This window comes from Rana temporaria, chromosome 8 (assembly GCF_905171775.1).
Source record: "Rana temporaria chromosome 8, aRanTem1.1, whole genome shotgun sequence".
NCBI classification, from domain to species: Eukaryota; Metazoa; Chordata; class Amphibia; order Anura; family Ranidae; genus Rana; species Rana temporaria.
In genome coordinates, this window is record NC_053496.1 from 142,313,781 (window position 1) to 142,338,222 (window position 24,442).

Sequence of the window (24,442 nt, forward strand, 5' to 3'; positions counted from 1 at the left end):
TTAATTTTTCAACATAACATAGAAACAAAATAGACATTGAGAAACAATGATGTATATAGACACATCAAGACCCAGTATTCTAAATAGTGTCGCAAAGGCCCAGGGGCCGGGCAGCGAGCCGAAAGTGGAGACCTCCCCAGCGCATAAAACACAACCAAAAAATAAAAAAAGACTGGAAATTAAAGCGTGGGGGCGAAACATCTCAAGTCTCTCATCAGTTGATAAAATGGGTACTCGCTAAAGGGGGGGCAAGGACCGGAGGTCAAACCGGCTGATCCACTGGACAACAATTAAAACAGTAAACAGTGTGCAGAATAAAAGGTAAGCCGGCCGAGTGCGCACGAGGGAAGGGGGGCCTCCATGGACCTCCATCTTACCTCCCCACATGCAACAACTCCAACCGACCCCTACCGTGATCGACATACCCATCCCGAGGTGGCAAAACAAGTGCCTGACCCCAAAAGGGGCCAGGCTGCCCCCCGGCAATGGGACATCGAGTCCGTTCAACCAGCCGAGACCCCCAGTGCTCACCCCTCTCCCGGCACATCAGCCACCCGGTCACTCAATGTCAGTAGATCACTAGGAGAAAAGCGGAAAGGAATAGAGCAGAGAAGACAGGAGAGGGAGAGAGAAAGAGAGAAAAAGAAGAAGAAGAAGTAGGGAGGGATTAGGATCAGAAGGAACATACCTGAGGTCAGACGTCCAGCTCCTCCCCCGCACCACTTGCCTCCGTCCACCCCGCAAACCGCAGCAGCTGAAAAAAAAAATTAAAAAAAAAGGGGGGGGGGCTGGCTCAGCCCCCCCTCCCCTGACCACCCAATGAGGTCAAAACCGCCCAACTGAGGGCACCGCAATAAGCTATGGGGCCCGAGGTCTTTGCTTAAAGGAGGGGTCTGCTAACTCCAACAATGCCACATCCAAACTGGAAGTGACATATCCCAGGTCCATAATGTACGCCGCCCAGGCCGACCAGGTGCCGGAAAAACGCTCCCGAGTATTCCTGCAGGTGGCGATCCAATCCTCCGCCTCCCGTATCTCACCAACCTTGCGGATCCATTCCTCCCTGCTGGGAACTTGCGGGCGCTTCCAGTATATCGGAAGTAGCCGCTTCGCTGCGTTCAAAAGGTGGGGCAGTAGACTGCGTCTGTACTGGCTCACCGGCAGGGGAGGAATGTGCAACAGAAAGTGGGTCGGGGAGAGAGGGACGTCCAGGTCTAGAATTGCCTTGATCTGGGACTGTATGTCTAACCAGAAAGGTCTGATCACTGGACAGTCCCACCACATATGCAGGAGTGTACCTCTGTGGCTGCATCCTCTCCAGCACCGGTCCGACATGGATGGGTAGATCCTAGCTAAATCTGCAGGCACCCGGTACCAACGCGACAGCAATTTATAATTAGTTTCCTGGGTCTTGGAATCAATAGAGCTAGACCGGGTAAATTGATACAGTTGTGTCAGCTGGCTAGGAGTAAAAGTCATTTCCAAGTCCCTCTCCCAGGCCCGGACAAAAGTGGGTTTCTGTGTAGACGTCGCAAAGCTAAGCAAGCGATAGAGTTCAGAGATCATATGTGGGATCGGTTCCTCTTCAATAAAGAGGCGTTCAAAGCTTTTGAGCGTAGAGGTGTCCCGAATTGAGTCCCCGTGAGTCGCAAAGAAATGGAGTAGTTGTCGGTAGCGCCAAAAGTCCATTGGAAAGGTTCCGTGCTGTTCTCTAAGTGTCTCTAGGGGCAAGAGCTTACCGTCTCGCAAAAGCTTACCACAGCTAGCGCTACTATCCTCAACCCACGGACCAAAGAAAGCCGTCTGTTCCCCTGGTGGAAACCACAGAAAGCCACCCAACAGGGGGCCCTTGTTTTTCTTTTAATTCCGATTACATCATGATTTAATCTATTTAAGGCTGAGTTCACACCTATGCGAATTCGATGCGGGTTTCCCCGCATTCCAATTCGCATGACAGGAGACTGTGACCGGCTCTCAGTGGAGACACAGCTCCAGGGCAGCCGCTGTCTGGGTCCTATGCGTCTTTGGCTCTGCTTCAGGTCCGAATTCAGGCAAAAATTTGGACCTGATTTGCCAACTGAAATGGAGAACGGGGACACACACAGGGGCGTAACTAGAAATCACAGGGCCCCATAGCAAAATGGGGTATGGGGCCCCCCCAGAGCCGCCCTAGTGTCAATGCAGCGTGACCTGTGCCCCATACAGTGTGACCGGTTCCCCATACAGGGTGACCTGTGCCCCATACAGCGTGACCGGTTCCCCATGCAGCGTGACCGGTTCCCCAATGCAGCGTGACCTGTGCCCCAATGCAGCGTGACCTGTGCCCAATGCAGCGTGACCTGTGCCCAATGCAGCGTGACCTGTGCCCCATACAGCGTGACCTGCCTGTGCCCAATACAGCCTGGCCTGCCTGTGCCCAATACAGCCTGGCCTGCCTGTGCCCAATACAGCCTGGCCTACATGTGCCCAATACAGCCTGGCCTGCCTGTGCCCCATACAGCGTGACCTGTGCCCAATACAGCATTGCCTCTGCCCAATGTGGCATGACCTGTGCCCAATGCAGCCTGGCCTGCCTGTGCCCAATACAGCCTGGCCTGCCTGTGCCCAATACAGCCTGGCCTGCATGTGCCCAATACAGCCTGGCCTGCCTGTGCCCCATACAGCGTGACCTGTGCCCAATACAGCATTGCCTCTGCCCAATGTGGCATGACCTGTGCCCAATGCAGCCTGGCCTGCCTGTGCTCAATAAAGTCTGAACTGCCTGTGCCCAATACAGCCTCACCTGTGCAGAGGAAGAGGCAAGCTGGCCGGATCAGCAGAGAGCGGGATTGCCCGCTGTAATAGCTTTCATTTAAATTTCCCGTCTTCCCAGGGCTCATCGTCACATAGCCCTCCCTCTTAGCCCAACACTGGAAGTTCTAATGAAAGCTATTACAGCGGGCAATTCCGCTCTATGCTGATACGGACAGCTCGCCTCTTCCTCTCCTCTCTCTTCCCCTGGCTGGGAGACCATGCCGGCGATCAGGGCCAGTGCAAGGATTCTTGCCAACTAAGGCGAAGGTGCATTCCCCCCCCCCCCCCATGCGCGTTATAACGTCTGCAAAGTGCCTCAGTGTGAAAGGGGTCTTAGGCTACTTTCACACTGAGGAGCTTTGCAGGTGCTGCAGCTCTACAAAATAGTGCCTGCAAAGTGCTCTGAAAGAGCCTCTTTTCTCACTAGTGCCGCAAAATTGACAGTAAAGTGCTGCTAAAATAGCGGCGTTTTACTGCCGACGGCGCAACGCCCCAGTGTGAAAGTAGGCCAAGTAATGTGCCAGGCACATGACCAAACGGATGCAAGCAGCCAATCAAATATAGTACTTGCTCAATATGGATTAAATAAATTAGAATTCTGCATAGCCATAGATATAAATAAAGTGATTTGTGCAACAGCGGGTACTACTTGCACAGATCACTTTATTTATGATATCTATGGCTATGCATAATTCTCATTTATTTAATCCATGTTGAGCAAGCACTATACATTTTGGTGGCATGGCACTGTCTTGCAGTTGGAACCTGGCACACATCATGATGATACAATGCAACATACACATGATAAAAAGCAGAATCAATGCCTATGTGAAATACAATATTTGCTCAATAACTCAGTTAGCAACATCAACATTTCAAGGAAGAAAAAAAATGGAATAGATCTACTTTCCTAGTGAATTACTTAAGCTTTCTCCTCTGTGTTTTTCTGCTGGAATAGGTGGCAGCTGTCCCTGACACACACACATGATTCATGGTACCTGGCTGGCCTAACCTGCTGCTGCCTGGGCCTGGCTTTGGGGTTTCCGGTTCCCCTAATAGCAAAGTCTCACCTGTCCAGGCTCAGTCCTCCACATGATGGGTACGAGATGAAGTCAAACAAGGCGCGCAGAGGAGGGTAGGCTCCGCCTACTCTAGCTACCCAGCCGAATGACGCTAGTCTGGACGATCACACTATTCACCAAGCACGGGGGCGCCTGTCACATTCGGCTCCTCCATGCTGACAGCTGCTGAGCTAATTTTTTTTTTTGCAGGTGAAAATGTGCTGTGCCGTGCTGTGCCGCCGCCGGGGCTTGCGGGAGACGGACGCAGCCATAGAAGGACGAGTGGGAATCATTTTAGGAGCAGGGAGCTCTTTTCTTGCGGCGCCCCTCCCCCATAGCGCCGATGGCACTTCCCAACATGCATATCACATACAGACACATTTTCTCTACGGCGGCGGTGGTGAAAAAAAAAAAAAAATCCGATGCGCTTATCCTCACCGGGCCCCCCTGATCCTCACTCAGCTGCGGGCCCCATAGCGCCCGCGTGGGTCGCTATGGCGGTAGTTCCGCCACTGGACGCACAGGACCCCCTGCTGCGAGCCGCAGCTAGTGTGAACCCGGCCTCAATGATTTCCAAATGATACTTTCAGTTAACTTTTTCCATTTCTATATACAGTGGGCCAGATTCTCATCCAGCAGCGTATCTTTGCGGCGGCGTAACGTATTTATTTATAAAAATGCTTGTTGGGAGCGCAGTCATTACCCAAAAGGCCTCGATGCGCTCATAGCCTCCGCAACTTAGACGGGCAAGTGCTGTATTCTCAAAGCACTTGCTCCGTAAGTTGCGGCGGCGTAGCGTAAATCGGCCGGCGTAAGCCCGCCTAATTCAAATTTGAAACAGGGGGGCGTGTTTTATGTAAATATGCTGTGACCCGACGTGATTGACGTTTTTCACGAACGGCGCATGCGCCGTCCGTGGAAATCTTCCTGTGTGCATTGCTCCTAATACGCCGCAAGGACGTATTGGTTTTGACGTGAACGTAAATTACGTCCAGCCCCATTCACGGACGAGTTACGCAAACAACGTAATTTTTTTTTTAAATTTCGTCACGGGAACGACGGCCATACTTAACATTGGTACGCCGCACTTACGCCACCATATAGCAGGGGTAACTATACGCCGGGAAAAGCCTAACGTAAAGCGGCGTAACTTTACTGCGTCGGCCGGGCGTACGTTCGGGAATTTGCGTATCTAGCTGATTTACATATTTCAACGCGTAAATCAGCGTACACGCCCCTAGCGGCCAGCGTAAAAATGCAGTTACGATCCGACGGCGTAAGAGACTTACGCCTGTCGGATCTAACAGATATCTATGCGTAACTGATTCTAAGAATCAGGCGCATAAATAGGACGGCACAACGCAGAGATACGACGGCGTATCTCCACTGAGAATCCGGGCCAGTGTATTTATATTGTAGCCCAGGGGTTGATACTAAAGTTATTATGTTGAGTAGTTTATTGTTTCTTAAGGGTTTGGCTCACTCTAGTGACCGCTGAACTCTATCAGGATTTTTCCTTCTGTTTAAGAAGCAAACAGTTCCTTGTGAAGCCGCCGAGGATCTCGGCGAGCCAACTTTTCCCATTGACTAACGAGGAAATAGAGAGCATGTTCTCTTTTTGGCCCGACGAGATCCTCGTCGGTTTCCTCGGCGAAAAGTGTACACACGACCGGTTTTCTCGGCAGAATACAGCTCCGATCGTGTTTCTGGCTGAATTCTGCCGAGAAACTCGGTCGTGTGTACGGGGCCTAATGCACACGACCGTTTTTCATGACAAGAAAAATTAAATTTTTTAAATTGGTCATTAAAAACTACTGTATGTAGGCTTCAGAGCATTTTTCTTGTGAAAAATGGGCATTAAAAATTTAGAACATGCTCTAATTTTTTGCCTCGTTTTTCACGTCGTGAAAAACAGTTATGTGTAGGTTTTAACGACGGGAAAAAAACGGGAGCACTTGTTCTGTAAAACTAGCATTTGTAATGGAGATAGCACATTTGTCACACTGTAATAGACTGAAAAACACGAAGACTGAAAAGCGCCAATCGTCTCTCACCAAGCTTTTACTAACACGAAATCAGCAAAAGCAGCCCAAAGGGTGACGCAATCCGAATGGAACTTCCCCTTTATAGTGCTGTCATACATGTTGTACGTCACCGCGCTTTGCTCGAGCATTTTTTTTTCATGATCGTGTGTATGCAAGGCAGGCTTGACAAGAATCACGTCGAGAAAAACATCCCTTTTCCATGACATTAAAAACGGTTGTGTGTACGCGCAGGGCCGGTGCAAGGATTTCTGCCTACACAAGCGAAGCTCCATTTTGGCGCCCCCCCCCCCCAACGGCCACCCACCTCCCTTGCAAAAATGTTTCTTTCAATAATTTTTTTATATAAAAAACACACTAATTTGTGCTTTTGTAACCACGCCACACCAGAAATTCTTAGTATAATATACACCATACTACTAAATGTAAAACATACTGGACCCCTTTACATTACACAGCACCATACACCACTGGACCCCTTTACATTACATAGCACCCTGCACCTCTGGACCCCATTACACAGACACCCCCCAACAGTTCAGACCCCCCAACAGTGCAGACCCCCACCCCCCACAGTACAGACACCCCTATAGTGCAGACCCCCACAGTACAGAAACCCTTACAGTGCAGACCCCAACCCGACACAGTACAGACACCCCTACAGTGCAGACCCCCACCCCTATAGTGCAGACCCCCACAGTACAGACACCCCTACAGTACAGACCCCCCTATAGAGCAGACTCCCACAGTACAGACACCCCTACAGTGCAGACCCCCACAGTACAGACACCCCTATAGTGCAGACTCCCACCCCTACAATGCAGACACCCCTACAGTGCAGACCCCCACAGTACAGACACCCCTATAGTGCAGATCCCCACCCCTACAGTGCAGACCCCCACAGTACAGACACCCCTATAGTGAAGACCCCTACACAGTACAGACACCCCTATAGTGCAGACCCCCCCTCCCCCCCCTCACAGTACAGAGTGACCCATAATCAATACCTTAGTCAGATAAGCGCGGGACATGCAAAAAACTGGTCAGGTGAACGGTCCCCTCCCCCTATGTAGAAAGGAGGAGGAGGGGGAGGCGGCTTTACTCGGCAGACAGTAACAGCTCGGCATTGCTCAGCGGAGACAGCCGAGACTAAACAGAGCAGCGGCGTGGGAGAAGGGGGGTCACTCGGCTCGCGTACCCCCCCCTCCTTGCAAAGCCACTACAGCAGGGGTATTGAATTAAAATTCACGGAGGTACGATTAGTAACATTTTCTTCCAGCTGAGGTCCGCATCGCAGTTTTGTGCAATTACTCCGATTCTTTACATCACAGCCCAGGCGAGACACACAATTCGTTTGAATGGGCTGCTGTGCCTGAGTTTTCTGCTGGGAAAAGGTCCTGGCATCTTTCTAAAAATGCAGCCGCATGGAAACTGCATGATGCATTTGTACCATGCAATTTACATGTGCGGGAAATTGCACCTTGCATTTCAGTGCATTTAGGAGTCAATGGTACCCCTTCACGTTTTCTGTGCAGCACCTCATTTTGTGCGCAGCTGCTTGTCCCCTTCACATCTTCCCCACCACAGCCCTGCCCCCCTTCACATATCCCCCACACACAGTATTACCCCCCTTCACATATCCCCCCACACAGTATTACCCCCCTTCACATATCCTCCCACACAGTAATGCCCCCCCTTCACATATCCCCCCACACAGTATTACCCCCTTCACATATCCCCCCACACAGTAATGCCCCCCTTCACATATCCACCCACACAGTATTACCCCCCTTCACATATCCCCCCACACAGTATTACCCCCCTTCACATATCCCCCCACACAGTAATGCCCCCCCTTCACATATCCCCCCACACAGTATTGCCCCCCCTTCACATATCCCCCCACACAGTATTGCCCCCCCTTCACATATCCCCCACACAGTAATGCCCCCCTTCACATATCCCCCCACACAGTATTACCCCCCTTCACATATCCCCCCACACAGTATTACCCCCCTTCACATATCCCCCCACACAGTATTACCCCCCTTCACATATCTCCCCACACAGTAATGCCCCCCCCTTCACATATCCCCCCACACAGTAATGCCCCCCTTCACATATCCCCCCACACAGTATTGCCCCCCTTCACATATCGCCCCACACAGTATTGCCCCCCCTTCACATATCCCCCCCACACAGTAATGCCCCCTTTCACATATCCCCCCACACAGTAATGCACCCCCCTTCACATATCCCCCCACACATTATTGCCCCCCATCACATACCCCCCCACACAGTATTTACCCATCACACATCCCCCCCCCCACACACACACAGCACTACCCCCCCCCCACACACACACACAGCACTGCCCCCCACACACAGCACTGTCGCCCCACAGCGCTACCCCCCCCCCACACACAGCACTGCCCCCACACACACACAGCACTGCCCCCCACACACACAGCACTGTCCCCCCACAGCGCTACCCCCCCCCACAGCGCTGCCCCCCCCACACACAGCACTGTCCCCCACACACACACAGCACTGTCCCCCACAGCGCTACCCCCCCCCACACACACACAGCACTGCCCCCCACAGCGCTACCCCCCACACACAGCACTGCCCCCCACACATAGCACTGTCCCCCCACAGCACTGCCCCCCCCCCCCCACACACAGCACTGCCCCCACACACACAGCACTGTCCCCCCACAGCACTGCCCCCCCACACACACAGCACTGCCCCCCACACCCCATCCATCACATTTCCATATATTTTCCTCCCTTCCCTCTCCACTCCTACCTTTCACAGAGCGGAGAGCAGGAGGCGTGACAATCGTGAACCGAAGGCACAGGGGCGCGGGAGCTGCCGGGTTGAATTTTCTGTGAACTGGTGATTGGCTGCTAGGACCGCCTCCTAGCAGCCAATCATATCCTGATTAACGTGACAGGCAGTCCAGAATTGTCCCGCCCCCCGCCGTCCGCTCCTGTACTCATGATAGCGGAGGAGGCTGGGGACAAAAGCAGCAACTATGCCCGCACTACAGGCTCTCCGTTCTTCCCGTCACCGCCGTGGTGCAGCGGCTTAAACCCGCAGGCAACCCACACTTGGATCTCTCTTGCTGCGGGGGGGGGGGGGGGGCGCCTGCCTGCCTGCGCTACTCGAGTCCTACAAAGGGAACGCGCGTTCCTGCTGTCAAAAAAGTGCAGGGATGCCGCAGGCAGGCAGGCGCGCCCCCCCCGCGGCAGGACTCGAGCCCTGGAGTGGGACACCGGGCGCCGGAGGGCGGCGGCAACTCCGGACAATAAAAAAAAAAAGGTCATCTTTCCGCCCCATCCCAGGCTGCGGACCTGCCCGCCCCAAGCGGCCGCTTGGTCCGCCTGGTGGTTGCGCCGGCCCTGTAGGAGGTTCCGGATGGAGTCTGCTAGCAAGCTGGAATGCACAGTGGTAAGAGGGAACCTGTCTATTCAAGTAGTGACTGCAGAATTGCTGAGTGCGTTTCTTTCCCACAGACTGCTGCTGAGACCTGTAGTTCCACGGCTGTGGATCTGCTGCCCCTGAGCATCTTACTCCCAGACTTTGGGGCCTTGCTTTTCTTCCCCCATGCTGTAAGGTCAGCACTGTATTACAGTAAAGGAATTACAAGTGGGAATAGTTCTTCAGCTAAGGAATTCATAGCACCCTCTTTCTACAGTTATTGCTTTTCCTCTGTTTTTCTTGAATTACACAATTCAACACTGCAGTATAGTTTCATAGTTAGTCAGGTTGAAAAAAGACACAAGTCCATCCAGTTCAACCACAAAAAAATAAACAAGCAAAATAAAAAACATAGTACAATCCCATACACCCAACTCCATACCCACAGTTGATCCAGAGGAAGGCAAAAAAAACAGCAGAGCATGATCCAATTTGCTACAGCAGGGGAAAAAATTTCTTCCTGATCCCCCGAGAGGCAATCGGATTTACCCTGGATCAACTTTACGTATAAATCTTAGTACTCAGTTATATTAGGAATTAGGAAAGTATCCAGGCCTTTCTTAAAGCAATCTACTGAGCTGGCCAGAACTACCTCTGGAGGGAGTCTGTTCCACATTTTCACAGCTCTTACTGTGAAGAAGCCTTTCTGTATTTGGAGATGAAATCTCTTTTCCTCTAGACGTAAAGAGTGCCCCCTTGTCCTCAGTGTTGACCGTAAAGTGAATAACTCAACACCAAGTTCACTATAAGGACTCCTTATATATTTGTACATGTGGATCATATCCCCCCTTATTCTCCTCTTCTCAAGAATGAATGAATTTAGTTCCTCTAATCTTTCCTCATAGTGGAGTTCCTCCATGCCTCTTATCAGTTTGGTTGCCCTTCTCTGCACTTTCTCCAGTTCCCCAATATCCTTTTTGAGAATTGGTGCCCAAAACTGAACTGCATATTCCAGATAAGGTCTTACTAATGATTTGTACAGGGGCAAAATTATTTCTCTCTCTCTGGAGTCCATACCTCTCTTAATACAAGAAAGGACTTTGCTCGCTTTGGAAACCGCAGCTTGGCATTGCATGCCATTATTGAGCTTATGATCAACTAAAACCCCCAGATCCTTCTTCACCACAGATTCCCCCAGTTGTAATCCAGTTGTATAATATGAGCTAGCGGAAGACGAACTGGAAATTGAGGAACATTCACCGCTTTAGTTCTTTACAGAGCTTTACTGCTCACATATAGTTGGAACTTGTATTTTATTACTGTATTCACTGCTTGTGCATTCTCTTAGTGCATGGGTCTGTGTGTTGAGACCTCAGTGGGAAGGTATTCAATACATGTGTTAAATGTATTGAGGATCTATCTCCTTGTGCACCTGTTCAAATATACCCTCATCAGGTTGCTACTGTGTACAAGTGTATGATATCATTGCATTGAACAAATACCTCTGCCAATCATAACCTGTGTTCATTCATTGTTTAACCGTACCATTTCCTTGTGTTATCTTTAACACACTTTATCTAGTAAACGTTCTTTAAGTGGTTCAGTATTTTTTTCTACATTTTTCATTACTAACGTTGTATTTTACAATGGAACCCAAGGTGTCAGAGGTAAGAGAGGGTCTGCAGAGTCGGGGGGGCCAGTGGGGTATAGAGTCAATCAGCAGCCCCCCATGGGGGTACTGCTACAATATGTTTTTATATATCTTTTTGTACACCTTTGTGTTTGTCAATAGCCCTAAAGAAAGAAAAGCCTTTGCTCCTCCAAAACATTGGCTTGTCATACTTGTTACAATCTCCAATAAACGCATTTAAACCCACTTTCCAACTTGTGTTTACTTTACACTGGGTCCTCCTTTCTACCTACTCTTCATAGTTTACATGTGGAATTGACCTTAGAGGTAGCAGCCCAGGCCCCATAAAAAAAGGTCTGTCCATCACCTTATTTTAAGTTGGGCACAAATCATTGGAAGTGAAACCTTTTCCCTCACCCACTTCATCGCCCACCAATGACCAGCAAGGCACTCTCCAACCCCAACAAGCTACTTTAATTATTTAATGTGAAGTTATCATCAGGTATGTAATATTCTTGCAAAGGTACTTGTTGGGAAATCATTTTTTACTGAAGTAAGCATGCTCCAAGAACTCCACCTCCCAAGAGCCCTTTCCCTACACACACAGTGTGTTGGAAGACTCCCAGAAGTCAAGAAATCAGCATTTTTTTTGCATGTTTGCAAGAGGGGTGGGGATATAAAGAGTTCAGATAACGATGCAAAAAACAAACACAACAACACTGCGCAGCAATGTATACCTACATCATACTGACAATGATGGTTGAGATTTCAGTGCAGCAAAAAACAACAAGTTTAGAGTACAGGTATTTTTTGGGGGATTTACAGCAGCAACAGGGGTAAAACATGGGTAACTGTGCATGTATTAAACAGATGAACTGTTGGGTAGCCCGACCTGTTTGGTATTTTTTCTCTCTGGGGTCATAGGGATAAACCGGACTCGGTTAATATAGATAATATAATTTTTTTTCTATCTCTGTATCTCTCTCTCTCTCTCTTACGCCCCCCTCGTTTCCCTTGGCAAGCAGGCGGAGTGACTTCATAACTCCTCCTGTAAGCCCGGGGCTCATCTTCAGAACATACAAAGAGGCTGATTTAATAAACTAAAAAGAGGAGAAAAAAAAAAAGGAAAGAAGAGATAAAGTAGAACACCAAGATGACTAGGATAACTTTTACATCCTATAATGTGAAGGGATTAAACTCCCCAGAGAAACGCAACATGCTACTGGCGGAACTGTGGAGACTGAAATCTCATATTACCTTTCTCCAGAGGACACATTTAACCACTTGCCCACCAGGTTAATTCTGGCACTTCTCTCCTTCATGTGAAAATCACAATTTTTTTGCTAGAAAATTAATCAGAACCCCCAAACATTATATATTTTTTTTAGCAGACATCCTAGAGAATAAAATGGCAGTCATTGCAATACTTTTTGTCACACCGTATTTGCGCAGCGGTCTTACAAGCGCACTTTTTTTGGATAAAAATCACTTTTTTGAATTAAAAAATAAGACAACAATACATTTTGCCCAATTTTTGTATATATTGTGAAAGATAATGTTACGCCGAGTAAAATGATACCCAACATGTCACGCTTAAAAATTGCGCCCGCTCGTGGCATGGCGTCAAACTTTTACCCTTAAAAATCTCGATAGGCGACGTTTAAAAAATTCTACAGGTTGCATTTTTTGAGTTGCAGAGTAGGTCTAGGGCTAGAATTATTGCTCTCACTCTAACGATCGCGGCGATACCTCACTTGTGTGGTTTGAATACCGTTTTCATATGCGGGCGCTACTCGCGTATGCGTTTGCTTCTGCGCGCGAGCTCTTGGGGACGGGGCGCTTTAAAAATTTTTTTTGGGGTTTTCTTATTTATTTTTATTTCGTTTTATAATTTTTTACACTGAAAAAAAAAAAAAATTGATCACTTTTATTCCTATTACAAGGAATGTAAACATCCCTTGTAATAGAAAAAAGCATGACAGGTCCTCTTAAATATGAGATCTGGGGTCAAAAAGACCTCAGATCTCATAATTAGACTTAAATGCAAAAAAAAAAAAAAAAAAAAAAAAAAATGTCATTTTTTCAAATGACAAAAAAAAAAATGTTTCTTTAAGAGGCTGGGCGGGACTGACGTTTTGACGTCACTTCCGCCCAGCAGAGCTATGAGGACGGGTGAAGGAGATTTCTCCTTCAGTCCCGTCCCCGCTCAGCTGCCGGACACATCCGATCCCCTCCGCCGCTACCGACGGCTCCGGTAAGCGGCGGAGGGCGCGGGAGAGCGGCGGGAGGGGGGGGCCCCTCTCCCGCCACCGATAACGGCGATCTCGTGGCGAATCCGCCGCGGAGACCGCCGTTATCGTGTACACCACCGCCCCCTGAAAAGATGAATATCTCGGTTGTGGCAGCAGCTGCTGCCGTTATCGAGATATTCAACTTTAAAAAGAGGACGTCTTTTTGACATGGGGCGGTGGTCAAGAGGTTAAAAAAAAAAAAATCCCTAGACTGGGCAATTATCGATTCCCGACAGTATATCACAGCGGATCACAGACATCAAAAGCAAAGGGGGTATCGATTTTACTAGCAAAACAGATACCATGGAAAGAAACAAAGACAATTACAGATGAGGAAGGACGACTCCTTATTGTAAAAGGGCTCATATACGATCAAAAAGTCACATTGGTGAATCTCTATTTACCTAATGAGGGCCAAGTGGCGGCACTGGAGACATATTTGACTATAGTACGACAAAATAAAGAGGGGATCTTGCTGATGGGAGCAGACCTAAATATGGCACTAGACCCTACTTTGGATGTGTCAAAGGGCACCTCCCACTTATCATATGTGAAACTAGGAAAAGCAAAAAGATTACTCCAGGAACTGCAAATTAGGGATAGCTGGAGAACTCTCCACGTGCACGACAGGGATTACACTTTTTTCTCGGCAAAACACAAAACATACTCTAGGATAGATTACGTTTTTATATCACAAAATACTCTGCAGTGCATTGTCGAGACCTCCATCGGTACACGCACGCTATCAGATCATGCACCAACTAACTGTACAGTAGAATGGGGAGAAACAACAGTTCGAGATTGGCAATGGAAGCTAAATGAGACTCTACTGAAAGAGACAGAATGTAAGACACAGATAGCACAGGAATTGGATACTTTTTTGTATTAAATGAGGTGGGAGAAGTGTCCCCAACATGTTTGTGGGAAACACATAAATGTTATATGAGGCATTTTGATATCATTAGGGGCACGGAGAAAATGACGAATGGGGACTAGGCTAGAGTCCTTGCTCAGGGAGATCCGTAATCTGGAAATGACACATAAGAAATCGCAAGCAAGCCATACTGAGGAAAAAAGTGAACCTGTCTGCACAAGGAGTTAAATCAATGGGACAACGTCCAATGACGAAACGTGTCTGGGAGGACGTGTGGTGACGTCATCGCGTTCAGGAGGAAGGGCTCCGCTCTATGTGTTCGCCGGCCGGCAACAAACTTTTTAACGCTTGATTTTACTTTTAAAAATGTGAGTACTTCTCTATTTTTGCTTTGTAATAAATATTCTTACAGAATTACACTATATCTTGCTATCTTTGTGTATGATCGTGCGGTGGTGTTCTGTCACGTCTGCGGGAGCAAAAGGTGCAGATTCTGATCCAGGGAGTGGGTTCTCTCCCCAAAAGCCGCTGCTGGGTTATAACCAAATGCTGTTTATTTCAGTTCATCTGGTAAGCTGCTTGAATTTAGTGGTGGTGGGCTCTCACTGAAGAGTGAAGTGTGCTGTGGAATCACGGTGGTGATTGAAACATTCCATCTGTAGCAGACTCATGCCATAATCAGAAGGATATAGACTCTCCTCTCACCAACATTGAGGACTAATACTATATATACATGGACTATTGATTACACTAAGTCCGGGTGCTATGGCGCGGCTCTAAAAGCCCCTTTTTTCCTAATGACTGAGATACCCCTGGAGGGTTTGCCATGGCTTATGGCTACAACTATACCAAAGGTAGTAAGGCAACATCCAACAGTGGGGACAACGCTCAGCTCGGCTAAAAAGACATTTAAAAAAATTAAAATGGATATGCTTCGAGTCCAATGATCCCAGTTATGGGCAACCCAGGATTTGAGCCGGGTTTAAAAGATAAAACGTTTTTGCACCTAAAACAACAGGATAAAAGTAGACTAATACACTTTTCGAAAAATAACCAAGTGATGTCTAGAGATGAGATTGATCGTGCATTCTCAGAGGAACTAGATCCATTTAGGTTAATGCAGCTTAATGCTTTCCTTCGATCAATTTCTATACAAGTAAGAGAAATATCGAGTCCGTCCAAGTTTGAGAAGCTATGTTTGAAGGGGGAAGTAGTGAGACATGCGCTATCGGCGTTATATGCTATGGTGAGCGAGTTGAAGGGCCCACAAGAACTGGGTTTTATTCAGGCCTGGGAAACACCTTCTCTGAGACACAGAAAAATAAGATATTCAGATATACACATAAGTCCTCATTAGCAACAAGATATCAAGAAGGGGGATATAGTTTTCTAATCTATTTTTTTTTCTTCTCTTCTTCTTTTGTCTTCTCTTTTTCTTTCGTTTCTTGATTATAATATCTAAACTGTTTCTAAATCCCAGGGGATGGAGCCTTGGGTATACGGGGAGGGATTAGTTAGGGGTGGGAAGGAAAATAACAGGGAGTTACAGCAGTTCAATACAGATAACGAAAGAATAGGACTAATGAGAAAAAAAAAGAGAGAATTTAAGAATTTGTTTGTCATGGTAGACTAAAAAGTATGACCGATGATAATAGAATGTAGATGATAAAGAAATATTTATCAGGATTGCTTTAGAAAATGTACTGTAATGAATGCTGTTTCTCTGTATATTTGAAGAAAAAAACTAAAATAAAGAATTTATAAACAGATGAACTCATATTTTATTGACATACACTCTTTGACTCAGGCAATGGCAAGTTATAATACGGGCAAAGTAAGCTGTTGCCCAGGGCCTAGACTTTGGGGACAGGGGCCATGGGGTAGTCAAAAATGTTTTGCACTTCACTTGAACATCTTGTTGCATTTTTTCATGTTCTTTATGTACCTCTGGGGAATTTAAACATTTGTGTATTGAAGCTTATCTCTAAATAGTTTGCTTACCTTGGTAATGGATAACATTCACCAAAATCAGTTGCAAGTCTGGAGGAAGCTCTTGCAGTAATGTTGGGATGAGCCCGTTTGTTCTTTGCGAGACCCAAGAATTGATCTTTTCCAGGCTTTTTGTTTTATCTTTGAATAATGGTATGCTTTTTGACCCATAAAACTTTGAAGACTGATCTATGAATTCCTTATTTATATGGAGTTCTATGGAGAGACACAGCAAGTTTGAAGAGGATTACAAAAAAGGACTATGGCAAAATAGATACATTTGTTTGAACAAACCTTTCTGGCCAGAAAGCTGTCAGTGTTGTCAATGATTTATGAATGTCTCACATGTAGTTCATTTTATTGTGAGAATTCCTTAACCACTTAAAGCGGGGGTTCACCCTATAAACCTAAAAAAAAAAAAAAAATGTTTTGTTCTACCATAAAATCAGGCATTGTAGCGCGAGGCCTGTCCCGATTTTTTTTTCCCCGTACTCACCGTTTACTCGTACATCGAAGATACCGACTCCCCTCGGTGAATGGGCGTGCCTATGGAGACGGAGGATGATTGACGGCTGGCTCTGGCGCGTCACGCTTCTCCGGAAATAGCCGAAATAGGCTTGGCTCTTCACGGCGCCTGCGCATAGCCTGTGCGCAGGCGCCGTGAAGAGCCGAGACCTACTCCGGCTGTCTTCGGGGAGAGTGACGTGCCAGGGCCGGCCGTCAATCATCCTCCCTCTCCATAGGCATGCCCATTCCCCGCGGGAGCCGAAATCGATAATGTACGATTACAAGGTGAGTCCGGGGTTAAAAAAATCGGGACAGGCATACTGTAGCTCGCGCTACAATGCCTGTCTCGATGGTAAAATCATGTGAGTGAGGGTGAACTACCGCTTTAAGCCCCGAGCCTGTTTTTCAGATTCGGTGTTTACGAGACTAAAACATTTTTTTTTGCTATAAAATTACTTAAAACCCCCAAACATTATATATATTTTTTTCTAACACCCTAGAGAATAAAATGGCAGTCATTGCAATACTTTTTGTCACACCGTATTTGCGCAGCGGTCTAAGGCCTCGTACACACGACAGAGTTTCTCGGCAGAATTCACCGAGAAACTCGGTCAAAACCCGGATTCTGCCGAGAAACTCTGTCGTCTGTACAGTTTTGGCTCGATGGAGCCGCCGAGGAACTCGACGAGAAAATAGAGAACATGTTCTCTATTTTCTCGTTGTCCGCGTTGTTCTATGGGAGAAGGCGGCCCGCCGAGCTCCTCGGCGGCTTCATCCCAAAACTCGACGAGGAACTCGACGTGCCAAGCACGTCGAGTTCCTCTATCGTGTGTACGGGGCCTTACAAGCGCACTTTTTTTGGAAAAAAATCACTTTTTTAAATAAAAAAATAAGACAGCAATAAATTTGGCCCAATTTTTTTACATATTGTGAAAGATAAAGTTACGCCGAGTAAAATGATACCCAACATGTCACGCTTAAAAATTGCGCCCGCTCGTGGCATGGCGTCAAACTTTTACCCTTAAAAATCTCGATAGGCGATGTTTAAAAAATTCTACAGGTTGCATTTTTTGAGTTACAGAGTAGGCCTAGGGCTAGAATTATTGCTCTCGCTCTAACGATCGCGGCGATACCTCACTTGTGTGGTTTGAGCACCGTTTTCATATGCGGGCGCTACTCGCGTATGCGTTCGCTTCTGCGCGCAAGCTCGTCGGGACGGGGCACTTTAAAAAAAAATTGGGGGGGTTTTCGGATTTATTTTTATTTATTTTACAATTTTTAACACTGAAATAAAAAAAAAAAATTATCACTTTTATTCCTATTACAAGGAATGTAAACATCCCTTGTAATAGAAAAAAGCATGACAGGTCCTCTTAAATATGAGATCTGGGGTCAAAAAGACGTCAGATCTCATATTTAGGCTTAAATGCAAAAAAAAAAAAAAAAAAATTTGAAACTGTAATTTTTTTAAATGACAAAAAAAAATGTGCCTTTAAGAGGCTGGGCGGGACTGACGTTTTGACGTCACTTCCGCCCAGCAGAGCTATGGGGACGGGTGAAGGACATTTTTCCTTCACTCGCAACCCCAGTCAGCCGCCGAGCGCACCCGATCTCCTCCGCCGCTACCGACGGCTACGGTAAGCGGCGGAAGGCGCGGGAGAGCGGCGGGAGGGGGGGGCCCCTCTCCCGCCACCGATAACGGCGATCTCGTGGCGAATCCGCCACGGAGACCGCCGTTATCGTGTACACCACCGCCCACTGAAGAGATGAATATCTCGGTTGTGGCAGCAGCTGCCGTATAACGTATAACGACGGTGGGAGGTCGGTAACTAGTTAAAGGGCTTGTAAAGGTACCATTTTTTTTCCTAAATAGCTTCCTTTACCTTAGTGCAGTTCTCCTTCACTTACCTCATCCTTCAATTTTGCTTTTAAATGTCCTTATTTCTTCTGAGAAATCTTTACTTCCTGTTCTTCTGTCTGTAACTCCACACAGTAATGCGAGGCTTTCTCCCTGGTGTGGAGTGTCGTGCTTGCCCCCTCCCTTGGACTACAGTAGAGTCAGGATGCTCTATACGTTGCAGATAGAGAAAGGAGCTGTGTGTTAGTGGGCGTTAGTGGGCGTCCTGACTCTACTGTAGTCCAAAGGAGGGGGCAAGCACGACACTCCACACCAGGGAGAAAGCCTTGCATTACTGTGTGGAGTTACAGACAGAAGAACAGGAAGTGAGGATTTCTCAGAAGAAATAAGGACATTTAAAAGCAAAATCGAAGGATGAGGTAAGTGAAGGAGGACTGCATTACGGTAAAGGAAGCTATTTAGGAAAAAAAAATTGTACCTTTACAACCCCTTTAAGCACAACATGGAAATGATATCCAATTAGCAGCAGCTGAGATTGAGATACAGTATATCCCCTCAGCTATCCACACATGGTAAGGTTGTATAATAAGAGTTCAATCAGTGCTTGCCGGAAAAGTATCCCAAAATATCACAGTAAACAATCTGTACAACAATACTTCCAATCATCACAGTCAGCATGTCATAATCCTATCGTGAATGCATTATCCGGCGTCAAATGACTGTAATGCACACTTACAATTTAGGCTGATCCAACTGTGTGTAACTTTCTGTTGAAATGTATTCACTTATGGTCTGTCTGTGTAAAAATGTCCTGTTTATGTATAAAACAAAACTACCTGTGTCACACCTAAGAATTTTGATTGATAAAGATTGTTGTTACAAGGAATAGCACAGGGGTATATAGTGTTCCTTATATATTACAATAACACTGTATATTATAATCCTCTTCCTCCTGCATCATTTAAAGTGGAACTTAACTGTGTCAGCACAACATACTGAAAATGCTATTTAATACATCGGGGAGGGGGTGTTTATTAATTTCCTTAAAATATAACAAAAATGTTCTCTTTACCAAACCCCTAATCCCCATTGGCAGGACTAAACGGAATTATGGATTTGGTTAAAAGAACGTGTAGGTGGGGAGGGGCGACAATAATTCACATGGTCAAGTACATTAATAAACATGTATTAAAGCAATAAACAAAAACATTTAAATTGTAGCGCTGAATAATATGTAAAAAAGGGATGTAAAAACACTGTATATCCTAAAAAATAACTAAATAACATATGACAATGGATATATATAAAGAATAAACAAAATCACCAATGTGAATGATGTACAATCAAAATGCATAAACATATGTATGTTGGAAAACATGAATTTACAATAAATAGTCCAATAAAGACAAAAATAATGCTGGTGTTCCCACAATATGAACGTGACACACACTGTGAAAAGGGCCGCCACCGGATGGAAAGAGGATTAACGGAAGTGTTGAACCCTGAGGAGCATATGCTCAAAGGGTCAACAAAGCTTGGTATAATCACTTGTATAGTCGCTGTGAGACCGAATCTTCAAATGCAATGAACAGATGACATCCAACACACCGATCAATGAAGCAGATGTACGTGCTTGGGGATGGTGACCCACCGAAGGTCAAACAGTAAACCAAATTATGTTGAAGAGAGTAAAAAAGAAGAAGCACATGTAATACTTACACAGCGATGTTCGTGGCTGATCTGTTGAATTTTAATTTTCCATCCAAAGCTTTTATAAATGGTGTTTATAGGTGGGAAACCAGCCAGTATCTTGAAAGAGTGTTGATTCCCTGACAGGTATTGGGATATAGTGAACCTCCTCCGTAGCCACAAACAGACTCTCCTGCCGTCCTGTCCCCTCCTCTACGCGTGTCGATACAGGGGGCGTCGTATCTTCTTCAGGGGGAAAATTGTGGAGCCCAGAAACCCAGGATTGATCAATAGAACCCAGGTGTGGTTCATAAGCAGGCTTAGAGTAAGCTTAGTTGCAAGGTTGCATGCTCTAATTTGAGCGTCCACTACAATAGGGGAGCACCTGTGTGATTGCACCTTGCCATGTTTTCTGGATCACCCACTGGGCCGTGTGATATTTATGAACTGTATTAAAGCGGGGGTTCACCCGTACATAACACTTTTTCCCCTTAGATGGATGCTCGTTTTGTCTAGGGGAATCGGCTAGTTGTTTTAAAATATGAGCTATACTTACCGTTTACGAGATGCATCTTCTCCGCCGCTTCCGGGTATGGGCTGTGGGACTGGGCGTTCCTATTTTGATTGACAGTCTTCCGAGAGGCTTCCGACGGTCGCATCCATCGCGTCACGATTTTCCGAAAGAAGCCGAACGTCGGTGCGCAGGCGCAGTATAGAGCCGCACCGACGTTCGGCTTCTTTCGGCTACTAGTAACGCGATGGATGCGACCGTCGGAAGCCTCTCGGAAGACTGTCAATCAAGAAGGAACGCCCGCTCCCGAAGACCCATACCCGGAAGCGACGGAGAAGATGCATCTCGAAAACGGTAAGTACAGCTCATATTTTATAACAACTAGCCGATTCCCCTAGACAAAACAAGCATCCATCTAAGGGGAAAAATTGTTTTATGGGTGAACTCCCGCTTTAAGCATCATTCCCTGGAACGCTGTCACTTATTAATATATGCACTTAAGCACTTTGGATTGTTCACAGGTATATATGGACTTGTGTGACAGTGTCATTATCTTTTCTAAGGACCATATTGGATACCACTCTCATGCACTTTTGTCTATGATTATTATTAGATTCTTATGCATGTTCGTGCACTAGAGCACTTTTGTACTGACATATTTTATTTTCAACGTACATATTATATATATTTTGGTTTGTACACAATTTTTATTAACTGGATATCCCATACCAGTATTTTCTTTTCCTTTTTTTTTCACAGTGGTGTGTGCATCACAATTTTAGTAGCGCTGCGTTTTGTTCATTCATTCGTTTTGGCACGATTTATGAAACGTGTTTCACGCTAGCAGCTTTCATTTATTCTATATTGAGCATTTAGCATTTAGGAAGCATTCAGGAGTGGTGGCTCGCAGGATTTAGTAAGGGAACGTTTGCCCCCCCCCCCCATATCCCCTATAACACCATTGAAAGGATTTCCCTGGTTTACCCCGCGGGAAGAGAAAGGGAGTTTAGATCGCTGGGGAATGGACAGGAAGGGGAACTACGCTGGCGTGGCCCCACAGGGTAAATTGCTTCCATTGGTGGATTTAGTTTGGGTATTGGGGGAAGTACCAATGGCTGTACGGCATTGTCAATTGACGGATTTGTTCAAGAAGTGGAAGCACCAGATCAGGCCAGCTTACCCGCTTACTACTTTTGAGGAATGGTGTATAAACTTATCTGAGCCGGATCTAATGTTGTCTCGAATGTATAGGCTGGTCATGAGCGCCCAAATAATGACAACTCCCTATTTCATTTGAGAATGGGAAAGGGAACTGGGTTATAATTTTACATCTGAACAAATTAAAAGGCTGATGGGAGCAACACACCATACTTAAATAAGTTCCCATATACAGGAGATGTCTTATAAGTTCTTGACAAGATGATATCGTACACCGGCTCAACTGGCTCAGATATATCCATCGGCGGATGTTAACTGCTGGAAGGGATGTAACCAAAGATGTTAATTTCTGCTTTTATGGTGGCATTGCCCAAAGATTTAAGTTTTCTGGGAGAAGATAGTTCCTTGGATTAGAATTCTCCCCAATACATTTTCTTTTTCATGGGATGCCATCATCTGCTAGGTTTTATAAGAGAAACGTTACTCCCCATTTTCTAAATGCAGCTAAAATACTGATACCTAGATTTTGGAAACAATCTGGATGTCCCATTATGATGGATTGGAAGAGGTAGGTATGCCGCGTACACACGATCGGAAATTCCGACAAGAAAACCGTGGATTTTTTTCCGACGGAATGTTGGCTCAAACTTGTGTTGCACACACGGTCACACAAAATTCCGGCCGTTAAGAACGCGGTAACGTACAACACTACAACGACCTGAGAAAAATTAAGTTCAATGATTCCGAGCATGCTTCGAATTGATTCCGAGCATGTGGGTTTTTTTGCGCATTGTAATTGCATACAGATGATTGGAATTTCCAACAAGAACCAGAAGGAAAAATCGAGAACCAGCTCTCAAATTTTTGCTGTCGGAAATTCTGACAGAAAAAGTCAGATGGAGCCTACACATGGTCGGAATTTCTGACCAAAAGCTCACATCGAACTTTTCTTGTCGGAAATTCCGACCGTGTGTACGCGGCATTTTAAAACAATGCCACACTAGGCCTAGTGGCACACCTCAGCACCAGGCTGCACAGCCACAAATGATATGTTGACAAATGAATCAATCACCCAGAGGTTAATAGTCTGACAAATAACCTCTAAGCAGTTAGATTAATATGGATATATTAGTATTTACCAAATTATAATAAAAACAGGCAAATAATGTGTGAAAGCAGCTATTTAAAACATACTATCAAAAGACGTATGCATCAAAACATAATAATGAAAGAACCACTATAAAAAAACAAAAAAGTTCAATATGGTCAAACAGCGCTGAAAAATTGGTTATAGCTGTCCAATTTCAATAAAATAAGAGCATTCATCTGAAAACGGATTTAGAAGATCAAGGTAGTGGAGATAGTTGATAGAATATCCTACACCTCTTCCCAGGATAAGACACCACTTGTGGGGCACACTCCCCTTTGGGGTACTCACTCACCAGAAGGCAAAATATAATATACACTGAAAGGTATCTTTTCTCTCTGGATCCTCCGTTTCTCAAGTAGGTATCAGGTAAAGGAAAGGCTCCACATAGAAACACAAAGGGTACCAAACAATAGTGTAATCCCGTTTTTATTCCACAAAAAGAAGCATTCCCTTTAAAACACCAGATCCCCGCTCTAAATGCACGTACCGCAAAATAGATGATAACAAACGTTTATCCTCGGTAAGTGAAGGTGTCCTCTGACCGGCATCCGATTCCCCAGGTAAACTTTACAGTCAAACTTGCTGAGAAAGTTGCAGGAAACCGTCGCATAGGGAGAGTACACTTTGGAACGCACGCTTGGAGCGCACGCGTCACTTCCGGGTCGCCGTTTAGAATCCCACCCTGACCAGTTTCGCTGTCCAATCAGCTTCTACAGAGGGCGTGGACTGACGGCGATAATAGCCACTATATATACACAGCTCATTGTTCACGTAGCACACATGAGCGGCGCATATTAGTAGCGTCAACAATAACACCAGCACGGAAGCCGTGAAGGCTCAAAAAGGTGTCAATACATCGGGGAAATTAAATAGTTACTGCACAAGTCAGTAAACAGAAAAAATGACATAACTTTTGATATCACTATTCTGTATACGAAGCAGTTGTTAGTCATATAGACCTAGCATATATTAATGTGTCAAAAATATGTAACTAACAACTAATTAGAAAAAACGTCTATGAAAAAAGCGGATGTTATATGTAAAGTGCCCTGGGGTCATGGATCACCAATCAGATACACCTCCTGAAAACAGGATAAAATCCAGTATAAACTTGAATAAATATTAATCCTAATATGTACAATCTCATTTAAAAGAAACAAATAGGTATATATTCAATAGGTATATATTCAATATAAGCATTCTAGTAACTAGTTTAAAGCTTATTAAAAAATATATAAGTCAAAAATGTATAATAAATATAACACTCATTCCTTAACAAAACGAAATGGTGTGGTAGATACTCGGTCATAATTCAATATATCAGCCATATTTAGTATAGACTAGAAAATGCATTCCCTGAGGAAAATGCGAGTGGGAATGCTGAATTGCTGAGCCCGCACCAAAGCCATTCACCATAACCACTACACTATCTTTAGGACACACAGCTCCTTTCTCTATCTGCAAAG

General features: G+C 45.8%; 1 protein-coding gene across 2 annotated transcripts in view; it reads right to left on the reverse strand.

Annotated features, from left to right (window-relative positions):
- The window catches only part of SERPING1 (serpin family G member 1), a 194,094-nt gene that overhangs the window by 73,981 nt on the left and 95,671 nt on the right, over nt 1–24,442 (reverse strand). For both annotated transcript variants that reach the window (XM_040320796.1, XM_040320797.1), the window contains exon 4: nt 16,116–16,319. In XM_040320796.1, the coding sequence (XP_040176730.1) occupies nt 16,116–16,319 (204 nt within the window). The remainder of the gene's footprint in view (nt 1–16,115; nt 16,320–24,442) is intronic.